Below are 24,807 nucleotides of genomic sequence, written 5' to 3' on the forward strand. Positions count from 1 at the left end.
CTAGAACGTCAATTTCTAGTTCTAATACAAAATATTTGTCACTTTAGGGTACACCTGTGCACACACAAAAAAAACACACTAGTATGTTAGTATTAAGAGGGTAGAGGAGGTTGTCAACAGCGACCAAATGGGAGGCATTTGATTTGACGTCCAACATTTGGGCTATGGAATGGAGGCCCCTACCCATAATGCCTCAGTAGAAATGTAAGCGATGTAGGTCAACCAGAGAGTGGCACAGTAACCATTACAGTAAAACCCATGCGAGTGCGCGGACACAGGCATGTGCATAGAGACATAGTAACATCATAGGAACATTAGAAACATAAATAAACACAGACAAACTGGGTAAACTCCTCTTTCTCGCTTCGCTCTTCCCCTCTCTCCCTTGTGGGAGGGGCTTAATTTATATTATGTCACCAGCTGTTCTCTGTCACACTTTGATCCAATGTGACTTACAGCTTTGTCATACATTGTGTCATGACTCTCTTGTGAGGATCCAAAGGATCAGGTTACAGTGGATCAGCTCTACAGAGCTCTCTCTCTCCCGCAGGGGGAAGAGGGATTGATGTGGGGGTGTTATGACACCTAATTTGTAAGTCAGCAGACTCCTTTCTGGTCTATAGTATGGGTGATTGGAATGTTTGTCTGCCTTATGAAGTGTTTACCGCTCAAAACTACAACATCCAACAATGGACACAGGGACAATTATTTCATCCTCCGAATTTTGGTAATGATAAGAGATGGAATGTTGAAGATTAATGTCTATTTTGTGATGTCATTAAAAGTTAAATGAAGACATTATAACAAAAACAATGTAACTTGAAGGGTTTTCATAATGTGTATCTCATGTTGACATACTTTACGTTGTGCAGAAAATATCCAGATTAAAGAGAATGTTTTTGGGACGATAAGACTGTGATTTTAGTTATCCAACGGGATCCTAGTAAATTCTGATACATTGCCTAGTAACTAGCTACGCCCCAGGGAACACAGGGAGCGTGTTAGCAAGACGGAAATGCCCCCTTTCTACTCAAGGTTATAAAGCATTTGAGTTAAGAATGAACATATCAGACTAGAAGGTCTACGATTAGTCACGACACCAAAATGCAACACGAGATTGAAGAAGACAAAGGAACCTCTTAACAATCAATGCCACGGTTGAGTAGCTGTTCTAAGTACTGTATCTAATCAGAGATTTACACCAGAGAACGAAGGAGATGGCCATCCTAAGAACAAAGCCGAACCTCTCTCACTAAGTGGAACTCGGCCCACGAAGGCCTGGGCCAAACAGAGAAACCCAACGAAGACCTTCAACATGTAAATACATGCATTACACTTCTTACCCATACGATCGGCAGTTCGGGGCAAGGTATTAGGGCTAAAGTAAAGTGTTTCTCTTTCTCTCTCACTCTGTCTGTCTCTCTTTAAATCTCCATCTTGTGTAACACGTTATATTGTGTTGAATCGCTAGGGACCTGTTGTCATCGCATTAAGTTCCTAATCAATAACCTATACCGTGTGCGTGTATGTGTATCTTATGTTATCATTTAGCTTGTTAGTAAATAAATAATGAAATCAATTTGTGTGGTATGGAATGATCAGTGAGACCTGGGTTTGTGCAGATTTACAGAGTCTACGACTGATATGAGGAAATTATTAATTGATAACTGGTATGATAAGTATATACAGTTGAAGTCGGAAGTTTACATACAGTTGGGTTGGAGTCATTAAAACTCGTTTTAGAGAGAGACGGCCCACAGTCAGGAACCGAGAGAGACGGCCCACAGTCAGGAACCGAGAGAGACGGCCCACAGTCAGGAACCGAGAGAGACGCCCCACAGTCAGGAACCGAGACAGCCCACAGTCAGGAACCGGCGCAGCGAGAGTCGCCCTACAGTCCGGAATCGGCGCAGCCAGAGTCGCCCTACAGTCCGAGGTCTCCAGCAACGCACATCAGCCCGAGGTCTTCAGCGATGCGCCATAGCCCAGAGACTTCGGGAAGGGTAACAATTAATAAATATTTAGCGGGGGTGGACAGGTTAGGTTGGGGAGTAAGGCCGGAGCCTGAGCCACCTCCATAGTAGGTGGGATGGGGAGGGGGGGGTGTAGCACAAGAACCGTCGGTGACGGTGGCCACCCTCCCTTCCCTCCATTTAGTTGGGATAATTTTTTGGTGGGGGGGGTATTTTTGTGTTTTTTGTGTGAGGTGCATCCGGGGTCTGCATCTTTGGGGGGGGGGGGGGTACTGTCACATCCTGACCAGTAAAGGGGTTATTTGTTATATTAGTTTGGTCAGGACGTGGCAGGGGGTATTTGTTTAGAGTGTTTCGGGGTTTGTTGGGCTATGTGTTTTGTAGAGGGGTGTTTGATTAGAGTGTTCTGGGGTTTTGGTTTATATTCTATGTTAGTATATTTCTATGTTCTAGTCTAGTCTTTCTAGTTCTATGTTTAGTTTATTGATTTGGCTTTCAATTGGAGGCAGCTGTTCCTCGTTGCCTCAGATTGAAGGTCCTATGTTTTGGGGTGTTTTGGTAATGGGAATTGTGGGTAGTTGTCTCCTGTTTAGTGTCTATGCAAATAGTCTGGTAGTTATTTGATTAGATGTTCAGGAGTCTTATGGCTTGGGGTTAGAAGCTGTTTAGAAGCCTCTTGGACCTAGACTTGCTGCTCCGGTACCGCTTGCTGTGCGGTAGCAGAGAGAACAGTCTATGACTAGGTGGCTGGAGTCTTTGACAATTTTTTTGGGCCTTCCTCTGACACCGCCTGGTATAGAGGTCCTGGATGGCAGGAAGCTTGGCCCCAGTGATGTACTGGGCTGTACGCACTACTCTCTGTAGTGCCTTACAGTCGGAGGCCGAGCAGTTGCCATACCAGGCAGTGATGCAACCCGTCAGGATGCTCTTGATGGTGCAGCTGTAGAACCATTTGAGGATCTGAGGACCCATGCCATGTCTCCTGAGGGGGAATAGGTTTTGTCGTGCCCTTTTCACGATTGTCTTGGTGTGCTTGGACCATGTTAATTTGCTGGTGATGTGGACACCAAGGAACTTGAAGCTCTCAACCTGCTCCACTATAGCCAAGTCGATGAGAATGGGGGCGTGCTCGGTCCTCCTTTTCCTGTAGTCCACAATCATCTCCTTTGTGTTGATCACGCTGAGGGAGAGGTTGTTGTCCTGGCACAACACAACCAGGACTCTGACCTCCTCCCTATAGGCTGTCTCGTCGTAGTCGGTGATCAGGCCTAACACTGTTATGTAATCTGTAAACTTAATGATTGTGCTGGAGTCGTGCCTGGCCGTGCAGTCATGAGTGAACAGGTAGTGCAGAAGGGGACTGAGCACGCACCCCTGAGGGGCCGCCGTGTTGAAGATCAGCGTGATAGATGTGTTGTTACCTACCCTTACCACCTGGCTCAATTTAATTTCATAGAAATTACATGGAAACAACGTTGATACAACCAGTGTGTGCTCAGAGGGTTCATTAGACTACTGGATTACTAGTGGAATATTGATTGAGAATCTATACCAAATGTTAAAATCCCTAATCATGAAATTAAGACCTTAATGATTAATCTGCTTATTCTTTCTGTGTGTGTGGATGTGTGTGTGGGTGCGTGCGCATGTGCGTGGGTGCGAGTGTGTGTGTGTGCGCACGTGTGTGTGGGTGCGTGCGTATGTGTGTGTGTGTGTGGGTGAGTGGGTGCATGTGTTTTTTTATTTATTTCACCTTTATTTAACCAGGTAGGCCAGTTGAGAACAAGTTCTCATTTACAACTGGTGCGTGTGCATATGGGTGCGTGAGTATGTGTGGGTGTGGGTGCATGTATGCATATGCGTCTTGTCTGAGAGTAGGGCTGCTGTGTGCCTCCCCCGGCTCACGACATAGCTTAATCATACTGCAGAGGAAAGAAGCACCCGCCCACATACACTGAAACACACACATAGTGCCTCATTAGGGCTAAAAGTGGAAGAGTTACCCGGCGAGAAGAAAGAAAGAACAGTAAAGAAGAGAGAGAGAGAAAACGCAGGGGGAACCACTTTTAAGGGATGCGTGTGTGTGTACCTTGGTCAGGTGGTGTTCAGTAGAGAAGCCCAAGCCATAAACGGTGTTAGCTCTGCTGTCGGCCCACTGGCCAAACTTCTGAGACGTCTTGGTGAAGGTCATGTTGGGGCTGATGGTGCTGTTGATTATTGCCTACAGGAGCAAACACACACATTAGATCAAATTACAACAAATCAAACCCACAAGACTAAAATACCCAGAGAGGAGAGTGGACTCAAGTCCAGACCTAAAATGGACCCTGTCCCTATCACACAGTAAGACATTCACGCACACCTATTAGGGCACTCCTGGCTCTGTCTGACACATGAGCTGAATAAAACACATTCTAGATTCTGGCACTCGGCTGAATCATGCCAGTGTTAGCTATGCTGTCCACCCACTGACATGTTTGTATATTAGATTGTCCATTAACACTAGACAAACCCACAAAACTGGATGTGTTAAAATGGTGCTAGTTATCTTTCCCTTGGCATTGGATGATGGTGCAGTCACCTTGTGTCTAATGTCTTCAGAATTTTTTTAGAGCTTTCCAATGAACCAAATAATTTTTAGAGCTACAGCCTACAAAAAGTAATGACCCTTCTACTATGCTTTTTAAAGATACTTGTCTCACATGTAACTTACTGGCCTGCTACACTAGAAACTTAACTTTTGCAGAGTGTGAGACGCTCCAATTCAATGAAACCTGGGTGTAAGCAGTGCGGTTCTGCAAGATGCTCGTGCTGCACAGCGTAAACTTACACTCTGGTTCTATTTTCAAGATTTCGACATGCAGCTCACAATTGAGAACACTTGAAGTAGCTCACACTGCCCATGCTGGACAAAAGTTATGCTTCCAGTGTAGCAGGTGAAAAACCTACTGCTTTTGCAATATCACAGTGCAGCTCCTATGTTGTACTCAACCAACCAAAAGGAACTTCTAACAATGTCCATAAAGACCTGCACAGTGTTAGAAAAAAATACCTGCAAGTGGCCATAGCATAGAGGCATAACAGGAGTTTCAGTATATCAGGAGTTATACGTGTTATAAGCACTATAAGTAGCCTTTACCTTGGTGCCGTCGAGGCTGATGATGCGGTAAACGTTGCGGGTGCTGTCATAGAAGTAGGACACGGTGACAGCATGTTTACTGGTGGGCACCCAGTTCTTCTTGGTATTGGGGTCAATCTGGAACGCATGGGCCCGCGTGCTGTAGATCGGCTGCTCCCTGAAGGGGGCCAAGAAGAAGTGGTGAACCTCTTTGTGCCTTAACACCATTGTCTGGCCAAACTCGCCTAACCCAAAGTTACTGTTGCCGTTGTTGTCCGGGGAATGGGATCGCCCCGGTAACCGAATCACCAACTCGCCACCGCCTTCCATGACAACCACAGGGAGGGCAGCGTGTGGTTAAAGTTCACCAACTGACTGACTGACAGGATGGAGTGAAGACTAACTTCCTGCACACATGTGCGCACACACACACACACACACACACACTTACTGCCTACACACCACCTTCTCCACACACACTATCTTCTTATACACACAAACCTCCTATAAACATACACAGACCTACTACACCCACATACAGGCCACATACACACCAATCATGCTGCACATACTAATACATGCCGCAAGTAGCATAGTGGTTAAGAGCGTTGGGCCAGTAACCGAAAGTTCGCTGTTTTGAATCCCCGAGCCGACGAGGTGAAAAATCTGTCAATGTGCCCTTGAGCAAGGCACTTAAACCTAATTGCTCCTGTAACTCGCTCTGGATAACAGTGTCTGCTAAATGGCACCTCCTATACATGTAGGCTATACAAGTGCACACCCACGCAGTCTCTCCTCTGAATGGCAGTGCTGTCTCTCCCTGCTCTGATTTGGGAATGCCAGTGGTATGGTGAGAGAGAGAGGGGCTACAGGCTAAATATAGAGAACAGGCTAAATATAGAGAAAAGTTATGAAATCTCACATAGTATCAAACGTGGCTGTGGGGTCGTAGAAGCTGCAGGCACAGTGATTTGAGCTATCCAAATGGCCAGCAAAACACTTGAATTTAAAATAAATAGTGGTGCAAGGCTTTATCGGCTTTTCTACAGAAATGTTAGGCGATCGACTTGGAATGCCTTGTACCGTAATTTCCGGACTATTAAGCGCACCTGAATATAAGCCGCACCCACTGAATTTAAAAAAATATATTATTTTGAACATAAATAAGCTGCACATGTCTATAAGCTGCAGGTGCCTACCGGTACATTGAAACAAATTCACTTTACACATGCTTTAACAAAACACGGCTTTTAACAAAAATAAATAGGCTTTAACGAAACACGGCTTGTAACAAAAATAAATAGGCTTTAACGAAACACGGCTTGTAACAAAAAATAAAAAATTAGCAGTAAGCTTTAGTTGTCTTTTTGCACTGAGTCAATTCCTCACGCTGCTGTTTCCAACGTCTTATCATCTACTCATTAAGACAAAGCTCCCGTGCAGCAGCTCTATTTCCTTTTCCAACAGCCAGATCAATCGCCTTGAACTTGAAAGCTGCATCATATGCATTTCTCCGTGTCTTTGCCATGATGAGGGTGACAAAATGACTACCGTAATCAGAATGATGGGAAGTTTGAGAGCGCTCGATTTAATCTAAACAGTAAACAAAAAAGTTGCTTGACCTTAACCCGTTCGGCAATTTCATTGGTCTAATGAAAGCTTCATGCCGCCAAAAAACTGAGCACGTCACAGAATGTGTTTTTTTGGAGAAAATAAATTGAAAGTGGGAAAAATCCATATATTAGCCGCGTCATTGTTTAAGCCGCGAGGTTCAAAGCCTGGGAAAAAAGTTGCGGCTTATAGTCCGGAATTTACGGTAGATTGAACAGTCGACTGCAATCGACCGGTTGATAACCACTGCTGTACATAATCAACAAAGAGAGGGGGAGGAGGAGAGAAGGTAGGGAGGGAGGGAAAGCAGTGGTTGTAAATGTGAAGTTCGAAAGCCTGAGGAAGTTCATATTGGAAACTTTTCTAATACATATGAATGGAGTGCAGATTGCCAGCAGCTGCCAGTGAAAGCATTTTATTGGCTGTGAGTAGATTTTTCAAAAACAACCACCATTACTATTCCTCTTCAGAAGCGAGTAAGCTAATTTACTGTGCTAGCATCACTAGCATGCAATATTTTTGAAAATTGACATTTCGGAAATTTAAAATCTCCACTTCTGTTTGAATGTGCCTATTCCAGTTGTTGGGAGGGGCAAATGTGTCAAAATATTCTATAGGATTTATGATTTTTCTATTGAAATCCTATATCAAAATCCTATTGGACTACTTTTTTCCTATTGGAAATAAAAAGTGATCCTATAGGATTCTTGCAGTCCTATAGGATATTGTGTCAACTGTATCAGAATCCTATTGGAATCCTATTGAACTAGTTTTTTTCCTATTGGAAATCAAAAGTAATCTGATTGGATCCTATATGTTTTTGATAAGTCTTGTAGGATTTTGTCACCCTAATCAGAATCGTATTTTTCTTAAGAAAACCTGAGTGACTGATGACGTCACAGCTAGCATAGGCTTGCGGTGTTAAATAACAAGTTCAGCTCGCCGCCTGTGGCTGCGCTTAGAATCTCTGGCTTTCTAACATTATCATTCTAACTGTTTTATCCTTCACTGTGCATGAATGCAATAACTGTGAGTACAGTATTTATTTCCTTATGTCTCCTGACGAAGTTGTCAATTTTTCATCATTGTGCATTTTATGCACTCATTTTTATGCTAGCTAAGAAACTACTGTTAGCCACATTTTGCATGTCTAGCTAGCTAGATAAATTGTAGCAATTTGAATCTCATTTTTACTAACTGTTCTTATAGCAGATGAGAAATGTTTATCTTTGTTATTGCTAAATATACTGTATGTGCCTTATTATAGGTAAGTCAAACCATTCTCCGCTATGCAATCTGGTTTCCAAGCTGGTCATGGGTGCACCTCAGCCACGCTGAAGGTCCTAAACGATATCATAACCGCCATCGATAAGAGACAATACTAAGAGACAATAAGAGACAATACTGTGCAGCTGTATTCATCAACCTGGCCAAGGCTGTCAATCACCACATTCTTATCGGCACACTCAACAGCCTTGGTTTCTCAAATGACTGCCTCGCCTGGTTCACCAACTACTTCTCAGACAGAGTTCAGCGTGTCAAATCAGAGGGCCTGTTGTCCGGACCTCTGGCAGTCTATGGGGGTGCCACAGGGTTCAATTCTCGGGACGACTCTTTTCTCTGTATACATCAATGATGTCACTCTTGCTGCTGGTGATTCTCTGATCCACCTCTACGCAGACGACACCATTCTGTATACTTCTGGCCCTTCTTTGGAAACTGTGTTAATCTTGAGCGTCTCATCCCGTTAGCGGGATCATTTTCCAGCGAAAAACTCCTAGCGACATTAGCATAACGAAATTCTCATATCGTTTTATAGATACACCTCTCTTGAATTGACCCTCGTCCGATTTCAAAAAGGTTTTACAGGAAAAGTACAACATTAGATTATGTTAGAGGAGTACATGGTAAAAGTAGCATCATTTGAATTTTCCGACCAAGCACATGCATCACATATAACCAAAAAACAGCTAAATGCAGCACTAACCTTTTACAAACTTCATCAGATGACACACCTAGGACATCATGTTACACACAGCATGCATTCTTTTGTTCAATAAAGGTCATATTTCTATATAAAAACAGCATTTTACATCGGCACCTGACGTTGACTAACTATTTTCCCATAAAATGCGTCCCGGGAAACAGTGCTACAATTTCATTAATTACTATTCGAAAACGATTTTTTTATTTTATATTGTCAATCTAAGATTTATAGATGAATATCTCTTGAAAACACCCGTCATAACAGATTTTAAATTAACTTTACAGGGTAATCACACTTTGAGATAAAAGGGGATGCGATACTCAGAAAATGAGCTAGAAAACCTAGCTCGTCGCCATCTTGGAACAATCGCACATCACATCTGATCTTGTATAATATTGTCAATAATCCCTCACCTTTAGTTGTCTTCATCAGAAAGCACTTCCAGGAATCCCAGGTCCACGACAAATGTATTTTCGGTCGAAAAAGTCCATCCTTTATGTTCCATTAGCTTGCTGTTGTTAGCGCGTCCGAAGGCTGTATCCAAATGCTGATCCGTGCGCGGGACTTGGCTTAATAACTTTTTTCCCTCCTTTAGGTTCGTTCAAACATGTCAAACGTTGTATAACATTAATCTTCAGGGCCTGTTTCAACAAGAGAGCCAATAAGATTCGAGTGGGACGATTTCATTGTGTTTCAAAACGTTTCCAAAGGTGGGGGCAGACACGGCCGCCGACGTCACAATGCTGATGGCCCTCCTACTGTGACCAATTGCCACATCGTCTCCTTCACTGAGTTTCGACAGTAGAAGCCTCAAAACACTTTGTAAAGACTGGGGACATCTAGTGGAAGCACTAGAAAGTGCTCAATGATCAATTTTTCACGTTGTGAATTACAGGCAAGGCTGTGAAGTCGAGTCCACAATTCAGAATCCCACTTCCTGTTTCAATCGGTCTCGGGGTTTTGACTGCCATATGAGTTCTGTTATACTCACAGACACCATTCAAACAGTTTTAGAAACTTTAGGGTGTTTTCTATCCATATAAAATAAGTATATGCATGTCCTAGCTTCCGAGTTTGATTAGTAGGCCGTTGAAAATGGGAACACATTTTTTCCAAAATGCGCTGTGGCGCCCCCTGTGGTAGGATATCCTCAAGAGGTTAACTAACCTCCAAACAAGCTTTAATGCCATACAACTCTCCTTCCGTAGCCTCCAACTGCTCTTAAATGCAAATAAAACTAAATGCATGCTCTTCAACTGATCACTGCCCGCACCTGCCCGCCATCCAGCATCACTACTCTGGAAGGTTCTGGACGGTGTCTGGTTAGACAGTAAACTCTCCTTCCAAACTCACATTAAGCTCTCCAATCCAAAATTAAATCTAGAATCGGCTTCCTATTTCGCAACAAAGTATCCTTCACTCATGCTGCCAAACATACCCTCGTAAAACTGACTATCCTGCCGATCCTTGACTTCGGCGATGTCATTTACAAAATAGCCTCCAACACTCTACTCAGCAAATTGGATGCAGTCTAACACAGTGCCATCCGTTTTGTCACCGAAGTCCCATATACCACCCTCTCGTTGGCTGGCCCTCACTTCTTATTCGTCGCAAAACCCACTGGCTCCAGGTCATCTATAAGACTTTGCTAGGTAAAGCCCCGCCTTATCTCAGCTCACTGGTCACCATAGCAGCACCCACCTATAGCAGGCACTCCAGCAGGTATATTTCACTGGTCACCCCCAAAGCCAATTCCTCATTTGGCCGCCTTTCCTTCCAGTTCTCTGCTGCCAATGACTGGAATGAATTGCAAAAATCACTGAAGCCAGAGACTCATATCTCCCTCACTAACTTTAAGCACCAGCTGTCAGAGCAGCTGACAGATCACTGCACCTGTACATAGCCCATCTGTAAATAGTCCATCCAACTACCTCATCCCCACACTGTTATTTTTTTTGTTGCTGCTTTGCACCCCAGTATCTCTACTTGCACATTCATCTTCTGCACATCTATCACTCCAGTGTTTCAATTGATAAATTGTAATTATTTCGCCACTATGGCCTATCTATTGCCTTACCTCCCTTATCTTACCTCATTTGCACACACTGTACATACACTTTTTTTATATTGTGTTATTGACTGTATGTTTGTTTATTCTACAGTTGAAGTCGGATGTTTACATACACCTTAGCCAAACACATTTAAACTCAGTTTTCACAATTCCTGACATTGAATTCTAGTAAAAATTCCCTGTCTTAGGATCACCACTTTGTTTTAAGAATGTGAAATGTCAAAATAATAGTAGAGAGAATTATTTATTTCAGCTTTTATTTCTTTGATCACATTCCCAGTGGGTCAAAAGTTTACATACACTCAATTAGTATTTGGTAGAATTGCCTTTAAATTGTTAACTTGGGTCAAACATTTTGGGTAGCCTTCCACAAGCTTCCCACAATAAGTTGGGTGAATTTTGGCCCATTCCTCCTGACAGAGCTGGTGTAACTGAGTCAGGTTTGTAGGCCTCCTTGCTCGCACACACTTTTTCAGTTCTGCCCACAAATTTTCTATGGGATTGAGGTCAGGGCTTTGTGATGGTGACTTCAATACCTTGACTTTGTTGTCCTTAAGGCAGTTTGCCACAACTTTGGAAGTATGCTTGGGGTCATTGTCCATTTGGAAGACCCGTTTGCGACCAAGCTTTAACTTCCTGACTGATGTCTTGAGATGTCGCTTCAATATATCCACATAATTTTCTTTCCTCATGATGCCATCTATTTTGTGAAGTGCACCACCAGTCCCTCCTGCAGAAAAGCCCCCCCACAACATGATGCTGCCACCCCCATGCTTACATTTACATTTACGTTATTTAGCAGACGCTCTTATCCAGAGCGACTTACAAATTGCTTCATGGTTGAAATGGTGTTCTTCGGCTTGCAAGCTTCCCCTTTTTCCTCAAAACATAACAATGGTCATTATGGCCAAACAGTTCCATTTTTGTTTCATCAGACCAAAGGACATTTCTACAAAAAGTTTGATCTTTGTCCCCATGTGCAGTTGCAAACCGTAGTCTGGCTTTTTTATGGCGGTTTTGGAGCAGTAGTTTCTTCTTTGCTGAGCGGCCTTTCAGGTTATGTCGATATAGGACTCGTTTTACTGTGGATATAGATACTTTTGTACCTGTTTCGTCCAGCATCTTCACAAAGTCCTTTGCTATTGTTCTGGGATTGATTTGTACTTTTTGCACCAAAGTACTTTCATCTTTAGGAGACAGAACGCATCTCCTTCCTGAGCGGTATGACGGCTGCGTGGTCCCATGGTGTTTATACTTGCGTACTATTGTTTGTAAAGATGAACGTGGTACCTTCAAGGGTTTGGAAATTGCTTCCAGAGATGAACCAGACTTGTGGAGGTCTACAATTTTTTTTCTGAGGTCTTGGCTGATTTCTTTTGATTTTCCCATGATGTTAAGCAGAGGCACTGAGTTTGAAGGTAGGCCTTGAAATACATCCACAGGTACACCTCCAATTAACTCAAATGATGTCAATTAGCCTATCAGAAGCTTCTAAAGCCATGACATCATTTTCTGGAATTTTCTAAGCTGTTTAAAGGCACAGTCAATTTAGTGTATGTAAACTTCTGACCCACTGGAATTGTGATACAGTGAATTATAAGTGAAGTACAAAAAAAAAAAAGGTATGAAATGTATGCACTCACTACGCTCTGGATAAGAGCGTCTGCTAAATGACTAAAATGTAAATGTAAAAATTTAAATAATCTGTCTGTAAACAATTGCTGGAAAAATTACTTGTGTCATGCACAACGTAGATGTCCTAACCGACTTGCCAAAACTATAGTTTGTTAACAAGAAATTTGTGGAGTGTGGTTGAAAAACTAGTTTTAAATGACTCCAACCTAAGTGTATGTAGACTTCTGACTTCAACTGTATGTGTAACTCTGTGTTGTTGTTTGTGTCACACTGCTTTGCTTCACCTTGGCCAGGTCGCAGTTGTAAATGAGAACTTGTTCTCAACTAGCCTACCTGGTTAAATAAAGGTGAAATAAACAAACAAAAAACAACAACATTTGAATCCTTAAAGAGATGGGTGGGGCTAAGGCTTAAGAGGGTCTGAATGATGCTGAATGGGTGTAGACAAAGAAGAGCTCTCCAGTAGGTTTACCATAACATTTAAGGGCCATTTTCTCAAAAGTGAGGTTACAAGTTAATCAACTTTCAAAGCAGACTTTTCTTTCCCATTGTTCCTCAACTGTAGTGTGTGATATACCATTTTCTAGCTCTGAGTCTCTACCTTTATCCAATGTAAAAAAACACAATTTCAAATGTTCATTTTCATGAATTCTGGAAGATCATCAAAATAAATAAATCAAATGTTTTTCGACTCATTCAGCAGTTTTTACCTAATTATGTAGACTACTTTTGGAAAATAATGTTGAAAGTCCATTTCATATCCCTAAAACATCAGTTGAAAAGGATGCTGCTTCCTGTTGACAATAACTTTCGATAAATAGCCCAATGTCAAAACACAGTTTTGAAGTGTCCAAATCAATAATCAGTGAACAGTTTGTGATATATTGAAAACATAAACATAAAAATGTATTACCTACACATACATGTGCCACAATAGTAGTCATATGACTTGTATTATTTTAAACACGCACCTTAAACTGCATATGCACCAACAACTGTGGGTTTGACAATATTGATAAGGGGGTGAAATCAGGTTGTATAAACTGTTGAAATGAACAACTCAAAAACCACATGGAAACCGGAAATATTGTTTGCATCACTCATTAGAGCAAAACCTGCTGATGACATCCAGCTACATTTTGGAGTGATGCAGTTTGATTTGGGGGTCGCCAAAACAGAAAGAGAAACACAACACATATTGAAAGCAATAGAACGAGAGAAGGGAGTGGGGTTGCACGTCCTGTTCAAATTAACCTTACTACAAAACACACCAAATCTGGGAATAATATGTACAGTATATCACTGGTTAGAGGACAACTTGAAGAAGACAGCCAGCTGCATTTTGGATTGTTGTATTTTGTTGCAAGTCACGTGGGTCGCCAACGCAGAAAGGTAAACGTAACACTATTTTGTTTATCACTGATATCGATCTCAATTTGAAATCAATAGAGCGGGGGCAAACGTGTGTGTGCTGTTTGAACTAACATTATTCAAAGGCCACCGTGAATCTGAATAATTTGTATATCACTGGTTAGAAGAGAATTTGTTGAAGACAGTCATCTAAATTATAAAATGTCGAATAGAAGTTTTGTGAGGCTGCTGAAACAGGATAGAAAACAAATCAGTTGCTTTGTTATTTAACTTCAACGAATCATGACCCGCAATAAGATATCAACAGTGACAAGTGTTGGCTGTTATTTGAGGGATATTTTGAATCTCAAATCCATGTATTGTTGTGAGGCCAGCGACTTTGATACAGAGAGCGGCCCAAATTTTCCCCTCTATTTCAGTTTGAAAATGAGAGTAGAATTCTTAATCCCAAAACCGCCGGCTTGTATGACAAAACCAGTGATATTTATCTGTTTAAGCAATCGATTTCGTCATTGTGATTACTTTAAACGTTTATACTAATATCACTAATCTGAGGTAAAAAAAAAATTGGATTCCAATACAACAATCCAATAGAAAAATCCTATCAGATTTTGGAAGCAATCATATAAGATAAAATCCTATAGGATAGGTTCCAAAATCTTTCTATGTTTAAAAAAAAAAATGGAATCCTATAGGATATTTTCACTATGGATAGCTAACCAGTTAGTGAACAATCTAACAAAAGTATAATATAGAATTTGAAAAATACTCCAACAGGCTCTGCATTTCAGGAATCACAGTCACAAGTACCCCTGGTGCACTGTTCAGTTATTTAGCCATTTAAACAATTATTTTTCGAATGAAAACTCTGTTTTTGCCATAGCCCTCTTTGGCTTCCATGCTATTGAAAAGAGAGCTTGTCTGAGGATATCAGACACGAGCTTGGTTGGAGACGGTTGCTATCCAATAGAGTGCTGTGATTGGTTGTGTAAAATTCTGGGGTGGGGCTTAGCAAAGGGTCAATTGAACAAGAGAAATGCTGCTGTTGATGAAAATAGATACAAACTGGCTGCACTACAGACAGCTAAATGGAACAAGAACTGTGCGAGACTCAACTGTATTTTACATAGCTATGATCCTGTGAAAAACAAAAGCATTAAGGTTATATCTATTCCCTACAAGCTGTATCACTACTTTAAGAATCACAGGCACAGATTTCTAGCCCACTTCAGGGTTGGAGGTGTAACCGCAGAAGGCTGTAAGTAACGCCCCTGGATGACCAGTAGGGGGGCATGTAGCCTACTTTTCAGCTGGTCAGTAGAACCCTTTATTGCTGATGTCAGACCATAGAATTAGGAATTAGAATACTAGAGTTGACATGAACCTTCTTATGTAGGTCCAAAGGTCAGCCATGTTGGTCAGGAAGTTGGACAACCATGGTTTGTCAGTGCTATGCAGGGGCGGAAATCCCGGGGGGGACGGGGGGGACACGACCCCCCCATCCTGGGAAAAATATGATTTGTCCCCCCCAATATATCACTGAAACATAACTATGTAATTTAAATAATATTAATAATACGCAATGAAAGCAATTGTGCTGATTATAGACACTTAATAGCGCGTTTTTAAGTTTCAAAAGATTGCAACCCCCCCACCCTTTGCCTCACAATGGTTTGATCCACTGCCAGTTCCTTAGCTTGCTAGGTAACAGAGAGGTCGTATCTACTGTCTGAAAGGCACTCAATGCACGTAACTGACGTGAGGTTAATCCAGTCAATCGCGCACACACACTAGCTGAATATGCAGAGCTAGCGTGCAAATTTTAACTATTAAGCTAGCTGGTACCTATTCCATTTATGTGGCGTCGTCAAAGATGGAATCAGCATGCAGATGATGTAAGTTAGTGCTTCAAAGTCCCTGTGATAAGGTTAGCGATAAACTGAAATCCAAACTGAACAGAACTACACTCTCTTCTACCATTGTCTTAAATATATTTAATGGTCTCGTTGCAAAAGCTAAATTGTCGCAAGTGAACTTTTATTTATTTATTTTATTTCACCTTTATTTAACCCGGGTAGCAAAGATTATAGCAAACAACACTGAAACGGAATTGGTGCTCGCTAGCTTTGCAAATTGGTGCTCGCTAGCTTTGCAAACTATTAACATTACAAAAGGTTGCAGCATATGTTGTGTAAATTGTGAACTCATACAGCTGTCAACTCTTGTCATTTTAATCCGTTTCACATTTGCTAGCTACCTTTTAGATCGAAGCCCAAATAGAATGATAGAAGATGATAGAAGCCCATCTCCTACTGTAAATAACCTACACACTGTGTGTGTAGCCAGCCAGCCAGCCAGGTAGGAAAATGGCAGAAAAATAAAAGACGGACATCAGAGTATTTTTCAGTACACCAAAACACATAGTAAGAACCCTAGTAGCCTAATATCTCAAAGACTAGTTGATAAAATGTTCATAAGAAAGAAATGAAATTCTAATGGAAATGTTTCACAATGATGTCATTAGGCAGAGCAGGCAACAGATGGCACACAGACAGCAGAGTTGGGGACAGATATGCAGGGACAGACTGACAGAGACAGGGAGTCTCAGGTAAGTTTGTTGAGTCTTTGTTTGGCAACATTATGAAAGGTTCTACATTCTTTTGACTTGTAAAATAGGAACATAATTGGTAAATGCCATGGATACCCCCACTCTCAACTTAAACTGGTGACTGAACTAAGATTTGTTAAAGGCAATGGTATTGCTGTTGTGATTAGTTGTGTAGTTTTGGGTACCGGTAGTTAGGAGTACGGCAAACACCTTATTTCTTTGGTTCCTCAATATACATTTACCATATTACAATGTAGGCTGTGTCCCCCTCAGGAATTGCTCTTGAGAAAATGTAATGTAATTGTCCCCTCCAAAGTAGTTTTCAGATTTTCGCCAATGTTGCTGTGATAGTGTAAAACAATGAATGTGAAGAATTTATTGGCACTGTATGTGTTAGCTAGCTAGCCAGACAGATTTAAAGGAATGATTCCATTAATTTTTCTAATTAACTGCCAATATGCCAACATTCCACTCAAACAATGCAGTCAATCCACTATGGAACGCTGTTTGGGTCTTTGTGTGTCAAAAAAGATACACGTAAAATGACACTATTTGTCGTGTCAAATAAGCTTTTCATTTGACACGTCAAATAACACAATTATATTATAGAATGTTGTTTTTGCTGAATTTGCACATACAAGCCAAGCCAAGCGTTGATAATAATGCATTATTTGTTCCACCGAATGGGAATACGTGTCACGGTTGTCGTCGGTGAAGGAGGACCAAAACGCAGCAGGCATGCGGTTGTTCATTTTGAACATTTATTAAATCAAAACGAACACTCCAAAACAACAAACCGAACTACAGACAGTCTGGCAAGGCACAAGGCTAAACTCAGAACAATCTCCCACAAGTGACAAACACAAACACACCCTCATATATGGGACTCTCAATCAAAGGCAAAAGGGAAAACACCTGCCTTCAATTGAGAATCCCAATCCCTATTAACCAACCATAGAAACACACTTACTAGACTACACATAGAAATACATAAACATAGACCATAAACCAAAAACCCGGAAATACTAAATCAAACACCCTTTTACCAAAACACCACCCTGAACCACATAAAACAAATACCCTCTGCCACGTCCTGACCAAACTACAATACCAATTAACCCTTATATGGCCAGGACGTGACAATACGTCTGTGTGAGCATTTGAAATTAGATCAGGATCAACTGAGCAGGATCAAAAACGTTTGCAAATATCTTTGATACAGATGTTATTAGCTAGCTAGCTTTAGCTTGGTACCTAGCTAGCATCAATGCAACCAGCCTGAAAACAATAACCAGTGGAAACTGCAGACTTTTTCAATATTCTTAGCAATGATTTAGGAATCCATGTGAGTAAGTATTAGCTAGGTAGCCACTTGTTGTTCTCCTATTGAAATAACTAGCTAGCCAGGTACTTAACCCTGTTGCCCAAAACTAACATTAGAAGCAGCCAGCTAGCTTCATCTGACTAGTATGGCTTGACCGGACTGGGTTATGTGTTGTGAAGCTAGTCACAATAAGGGTTAGCCACAATAGTGGAATTTGCATTTCACCTTTAAGATAAAAGACCCCGTTTGAAAGTGATGAAGAAGGTTACAATTGGTGGAATCATGCCATATTTAGGCTAGATCATGTTAAACAAGGTTGCAGTGTTGGAATGTGGAGCAATGAAATGGGCTGTCAGTCTACTCGGTGACACCCACAGAGCACAACTGTGAAGAGTTTATGCAAATATTAGCATCGTAGCTCTTATTGCGAGACTTTGACTGTGGGAAATCAAATTTTATTAGTCACATGCACCGAATACAAGTGTAGACCTTATAGTGAAATGCTTACTTACGAGCCGCTAACCAACAGAAATACATAGTAACAAGTAATTAAAGAGCAGCAGTAAAATAACAATAGCAAGACTATATACAGGGGGGTACCGGTACAGAGTCAATGTGCAATAGCTCGAGACTTCCTTAGATATCGTGCACCAGCTGTTATTTACAAAAATACATATTCCGCCGCCCCTTGTCTTACCAGACACCGTTGTTCTATCCTGCCGGTATAGCGTATAACCAGCCAGCTGTATGTTGATAGTGTCGTCGTTCAGCCACGACTCCGTGAAGCATAAGATATTACAGATTTGAATGTCCCATTGGTAGTTTAATCTTCCACGTAGGTCATCGATTTTATTCTCCAAAGATTGCACGTTTGCTAGCAGAATAGAAGGAAGTGGGGGTTTATTCGATCGCCTACGAATTCTCAGAAGGCAGCCCGCCCTCTGGCCCCTTTTTCTCCACCTCCTCTTCACGGGGATCTGGGCCTGTTCCCGAGAAAGCAGTATATCATTCGTGTCGGGCTCATCAGACTCGTTAAAGGACAAAAAGGATTCTGCCAGTCCGTGGTGAGTAATCGCAGTCCTGATGTCCAGAAGTTATTTTCGGTCATAAGAGACGGTAGCGGCAACATTATCTACAAAATAAGTTACAAAATAAGTTACAAACAACGCAAAGAAACGAACAAAAAACACAATCTGTTGAGGACACGTAAAATGCCAGCCTTCTTCTCTGGAACCATTGTTACCTCCCCAGTCAGCCTATTGTGTGTATTGACATTCATATTGCACTGTACAGCCTTACCTAAGTATTGGGGATAAATTAAATGGGGTATCAGTCTACTCGGTACCCAAGTGCTTTTTTCCCAAAGTCCTCAGCGGTATCAAGCTCCAAAATATCTACGTTGTATTGTTTTTCCTCTGGAATAGTGTTCAATGCACATAGTAGGTTGACTGGTACAATAAATCTGCCTCAATTCACAGTGGTTTCAGAGTCCCGAAATAAGAGCTACAAAGCTAATGTTCTCTGGGTGTCACAGGGTAGACTGATACCCCATATCATTGATCCACAATCCATAAGTACGTTTGTACAGTGAAATAAGTATGCCCCAAATGCAATTCTAAAGTCTAATACATCCAGTGTTTTTTCAACAGATTTTGGTAAAATTAACAAATGATTGTTAATTTTTGTTGAATTTATATAAGAACATTCCAACCTCATTTGGCATGATCTATTCCATTATGGCATGATTCCACTATTTGTATTCATTTGCATCACTTTCAATGAGAGACTTTTATTTTGAAGGTGAACCGCAAATTCCACTACTGTGGCTAATCCTTAATTGTGGCTAGCTTCACATAAGTGGGTCCAACCCCCATTAGTCAAATAAGAACTGTCTTATAAATTAGGAGTATTTTAGATAATGACACCTAGCTAGATAGCTAGCTAGCTAACTATAACTACTGAAACAGATTGTCATTTTGCTATGATTTTGGGGAAGAACATTGTTTGCATCCATCAGCTAGCTATATGACCAGCACTGTTCAGAGCTTGGGGAAGTGTGTCTGTGCTCGTGTGGCAGCTGCAGTTGCGCGAGACAAAACTTTACCAGCATCATAGCATACGTGTCAGTGAATCGTTGTGACATATGAAATATGAGTGAGTGTAATCAATGTGTAATAACTACATAAAAAATGTATGAACGTGTTAAATTCTTATGTGACATGTAGTCATATTCAGGTCCTGATTGGTAAACAAGCTTATTTGATGTGTCAAATAGTGTTATGTGACGTGTATCGTTTTCGACACGCAAAGACCCAAACGGTGTTTTCATTTCAAGGAAGCAGAGTATGATTGCAAATGCGGAGGGAGTTGAAAAGAGACCACAGATGGCAGTTGTATAAAACACCTGTCTCCGGATTACATCTTCAAACTAAGGGCAACCATGGCATCCATGACAGAGAGGGAGTAGAGTTCATCCATGTATTGGGGTAAGAGTCTAGCAACATTTTCAGATATTATGTCTCTAATGTTGTCAGAAAATGTTTTCATTTCAAGTTAAAGCGTACTGTTAGCTATAAACCAACCAATCAATCTTTTCATCTACCTACCTTTTCAACTATAACCAGTCACCACCATTGCTAATGCAGACACTACCACTACTATAACTTATTTCATAACCATACATACTTTAAAACAAGCTAGCAAGCACACCACATTTTCTTCAGAAAATGTACTTTTTAGTGATCACTGTTAGCCTAGAGATAATTTATTAGTTAGAACTACATCTAGCTATCAGTAGGTCTAGATTCTAACCTATTCTACATAGTTATTTTTTTCTAATATTTAATTTGACCTTTTTTTTAATACTCCAGATACAAACATTCGAACAACACATACGAACAACAACTAGATCTTATCTGCCCAGACCCGGATGCTCACAACACCATAGTGACTGCATTATTGTACCAATTTGTTTTTCTCGGTCGCCCATACTATTTCAATAATAAATTATTAGATTTGTCCATTGTTTGTATTTGTATTTATTATGAATCCCCAGTAGCTGCTGTACTCTTCCTAGGGTCCAGCAAAAAATAAGGCAGTTATATACATGATAATAAGACCTGCTGTTTTCAACTCTCTAGAGACAGCAGGAGCGGTAGAGATGCTCTCAAAGATCGGCTATGAAAAAGCCAACTGACACTTACTCTTGTGTTACTGACTTGTTGCACCCTCGACAACTACTATGATTATTATTATTTGACCATGCTGGTCATTTATGAACATTTGAACATCTTGGCCATGTGCTGTTATAATCTCCACCCGTCACAGCCAGAAGAGGAATGGCCACCCCTCATAGCCTGGTTCCTCTCTAGGTTTCGGCCTTTCTAGGGAGTTTTTCCTAGCCACCGTGCTTCTACACCTGCATTGCTTGCTGTTTGGGGTTTTAGGCTGGGTTTCTGTACAGCACTTTGAAATATCAGCCGATGTAAGAAGGGCTATATAAATACATTTGATTTGAATAAAACATGTAAATATTAAAATACATTTTACAATAGATTTCACAATACATTATTTGGATGTTTGGATTGATAAAGATCTAATGTTTAAAAAACATACGGAAGAGCTAGTTAAATAGCTATGATTTAAAGTGGTCTTTTTTTAGAAATAGATCTTGTCAACTTTCCTGCTAGTTTTGGACTATGGTGACACCATTTTAGCAAAATGCAGCAGACACCACTCTAAAACCTTTGGCTGCAGTCTCCATAGCACTTCCCTTCATCACAGGTGACAGGTTTAATATTCATCACTGCATCCTGTATCAAAAGGTCAGCTGGACCTCACTAACGTCCCGTACATAACTTCAATACTCCCTGTTTGTTTACAACGCTATTCTGAAAAAGCTTCCAACCTACCTAATTTCACTGTTTAAAATAAACAAATATGATACTCCAAACCCGTTCACAGGGATGGTTAACTCTCGAGGTTAAAATAGTCCAGACCGATCTAGGTAGATCCACTTTCAGTTCTAATGCCTCCCATTCTTGAAATAGCCTGCAGATCTCCTTGCATCTTGATTCCCTGGTGCCGCCAGGGCAGTTTAAGACTCTGGTATTAGTGTGTTGAATGAGAGTTGCAGATGTTTTGATTGAATGAAGAGATTGTTATGAGTTGTACCTTGAATTGTAAAAATATTTTTCTATCTTTGTTAGAGTGATAATTTTGGACTATTGTATTACTGTGCTTAGGGCACCTTTGAAAATGAGACCCTGGTCTCAATGGGTTTCGCCTGACTAAATAAAAGTTAAATAAAAAATATATCCCTAGCACAATAATTAGGATAACACGGTGCATTCTTTATTTCTCTTTTTGTTTTTACATATAATATCATATAGAGTGTATTCTGAAAGTATACAGACCCCTTGACTTTTTCCATATTTTGTTACGTTACAGCTTTATTTTAAAATTTATGAGAAAAACAATGTTCCTCATCAATCTGCACACAATACTCCATAATGACAAAGCAAAAATAGATTTTTAGAAATGTTTGCAATTTATTTAAAAAAACAGATACCTTATTTACATAAGTTTTCAGACCCTTTGCTAGGAGACTTTAAATTGATCTCAGGTGCATCCAATTTCCATTGATCAACCTTGAGATGTTTCTACAACTTGATTGGAGTACACGTGTGGTGAATTCAATTGATTGGACACACCTGTCTATATAAGGTCACACAGTTGCCAGTGCATATCAGAGCAAAAACCAAGACATGAGGTCAAAGGAATTGTCCGTAGAGCTCTGAGACAGGATTGTGTCGAGGCACAGATCTGGTAAAAGGTACCCAAAAATGTATGCAGCATTGAAGAACACAGTGGACACCACCATTCTTAAATGAAAGAAGTTTGGAACCACCAAGACTCTTCCTAGAGCTGGCCGCCTGGCCAAACTAAGCAATCGGGGTCAGAGAGGTGACAAAGAACCCGATGGTCACTCTGACAGAGCTCCAGAGTTCCTCTGTTAAGATGAAACTTTCAGAAGGACAACTATCTCTGCAGCACTCCACCAATCAGGCCTTTATGGTAGAGAGGCCAGACAGAAGCCACTACTCAGTAAAAGGCACCTGAATGCCCACTTGGAATTTGCCAAAAGGCACCTAAAGGACTCTCAGACCATGAGGAAGAAGATCCTCTGGTCTTATGAAACCAAGATTGAACTCATTAGCCTGAATGCCAAGCATCATGTCTGGAGGAAACCTGGCACCATCCCTACGGTGAAGCATGGTGGTGACAGCATCATGCTGTGGGGATGTTTTTCAGCGGCAGGGACTGGGAGACTAGTCAGGATCGAGGGAAAGATAAATGCAGAAAAGTACAGAGAGATCCTTGATGAAAACCTGCTGCAGAGTGCTCAGGACCTCCGACTGGGGCAAAGGTTCAAATCAAATAAAACTGTATTTGTCACATGCGCCGAAAAGTGAAATACTTATTTACAAGCCCTTAATCAACAACGCAGTTTTAAGAAAAATAAGTTAAGCATTTACTAAAATAAAGAAAATAAATATAATAATTAAGGATTAACAATAAAATAACAGTAACGAGGGTATATACAGGGGGTACGGGTACAGAATCAATGTGCGAGGGCACAGGTTAGTCGAGGTAATTGAGGGGGGACAATGCAAATAGTCCGGGTAGCCATTTGATTAGCTGTTCAGGAGTCTCATGGCTTGGGGGAAGAAGCTGTTTAGAAGCCTTTTGGACCTAGACTTGGCGCTCCGGTACCTCTTGCTGTGCGGTAGCAAAAATAATTGACTAGGGTGGCTGGAGTCTATGGTAATTTTTAGAGCCTTCCCCTGACTCCGCCTGGTATAGAGGTCCTGGGTCGCAGGAAGCTTGGGCCCCAGTGATGTACTGGGCCGTACTCACTACCCTCTGTGTAGTGCCTTGCGGTCGGAGGCCGAGCAGTTGCCATACCAGGCGGTGATGCAACCAGTCAGGATGCTCTCGATGGTGCAGCTGTAGAACCTTTTTGAGGATCTGAGGATCAATGCCAAATCAAGTCACCTGAGGGGGAATAGGCTTTGTCGTGCCCTCTTCACGACTGTCTTGGTGTGTTTGGACCATGATAGTTTGTTGGTGATGTGGACACCAAGGAACATGAAGCTCTCAACCTGTTCCACTACAGCCCCGTCGATGAGAATGGGGGCGTGCTCAGTCCTCATTTTCCTGTAGTCCACAATCATATTCTTTGTCTTGATCACATTGAGAGAGAGGTTGTTATCCTGGCAGTGTCTCTGACCTCCTCCCTATAGGCTGTCTCGTCGTTATCGGTGATCATGCCTACCGCTGTTGTCGTCAGCATACTTAATGATGGTGTTGGAGTCGTGTTTGGACATCCATTCATGGGTGAACAGGGAGTATGGGAGGGGACTGAGCACGCACCCCTCAGGGGCCCCCGTGTAGATGATCAGCATGGCAGATGTGTTGTTACCTACCCTTACCACCTGGGAGCGGCCCGTCAGGAAGTCCAGGATCCAGTTGCAGAGGGAAGTGTTTAATCCCAGGGTCCTTAGCTTAGTGATGAGCTTTGAGGGCACTATGGCACTATGGTGTTGAACGCTGAGCTGTAGTCAATGAATAGAGTTCTCACGTAGGTGTTCCTTTTGTCCAGGTGGGAAAAGGTTGTGTGGAGTGCAATAGAGATTGCATCATCTGTGGATCTGTTGGGGCGGTATGCAAATTGGACTGGGTCTAGTGTTTCTGGGATAATGGTGTAGATGTGAGCCATGACCAGCCTTTCAAAGCACTTCATGGCTACAGATGTGAATGCTACGGGTCGGTAGTCATTTAGGCAGGTTACCTTGGTGTTCTTGGGCACAGGGACTATGGTGGTCTGCTTGAAACATGTTGGTACAGACTCGGTCAGGGACAGGTTGAAAATGTCAGTGAAGACACTTGCCAGTTGGTCAGCGCATGCTCGCAGTACAGGTCCTGGTAATCTGTCTGGCCCTGCGACCTTGTTTAAAGATCTTACACACATTCAACTACGTAGAGCGTGATCACAGTCGTCCGGAACAGCTGATGCTCTCATGCATACTTTTGTGTTGCTTGCCTCG

General features: G+C 41.6%; 1 protein-coding gene across 4 annotated transcripts in view; it reads right to left on the reverse strand.

The window, feature by feature from the left end:
• The window catches only part of homer1b (homer scaffold protein 1b), a 145,476-nt gene that overhangs the window by 73,346 nt on the left and 47,323 nt on the right, over positions 1-24,807 (reverse strand). For 2 of the 4 annotated variants that reach the window (XM_029722228.1, XM_029722229.1), the window contains 2 exons: positions 5,113-5,269; positions 4,063-4,194 (listed from right to left, as the gene is read on the reverse strand). In XM_029722228.1, the coding sequence (XP_029578088.1) occupies positions 4,063-4,194; positions 5,113-5,269 (289 nt within the window). Of the gene's footprint in view, positions 1-4,062; positions 4,195-5,112; positions 5,718-24,807 lie in introns of those variants that run through there. The other 2 variants (XM_029722230.1, XM_029722226.1) reach the window with 1 other exon arrangement.

The sequence above is a fragment of the Salmo trutta genome, chromosome 29 (genome assembly GCF_901001165.1).
Source record: "Salmo trutta chromosome 29, fSalTru1.1, whole genome shotgun sequence".
Lineage (NCBI taxonomy): Eukaryota > Metazoa > Chordata > Actinopteri > Salmoniformes > Salmonidae > Salmo > Salmo trutta.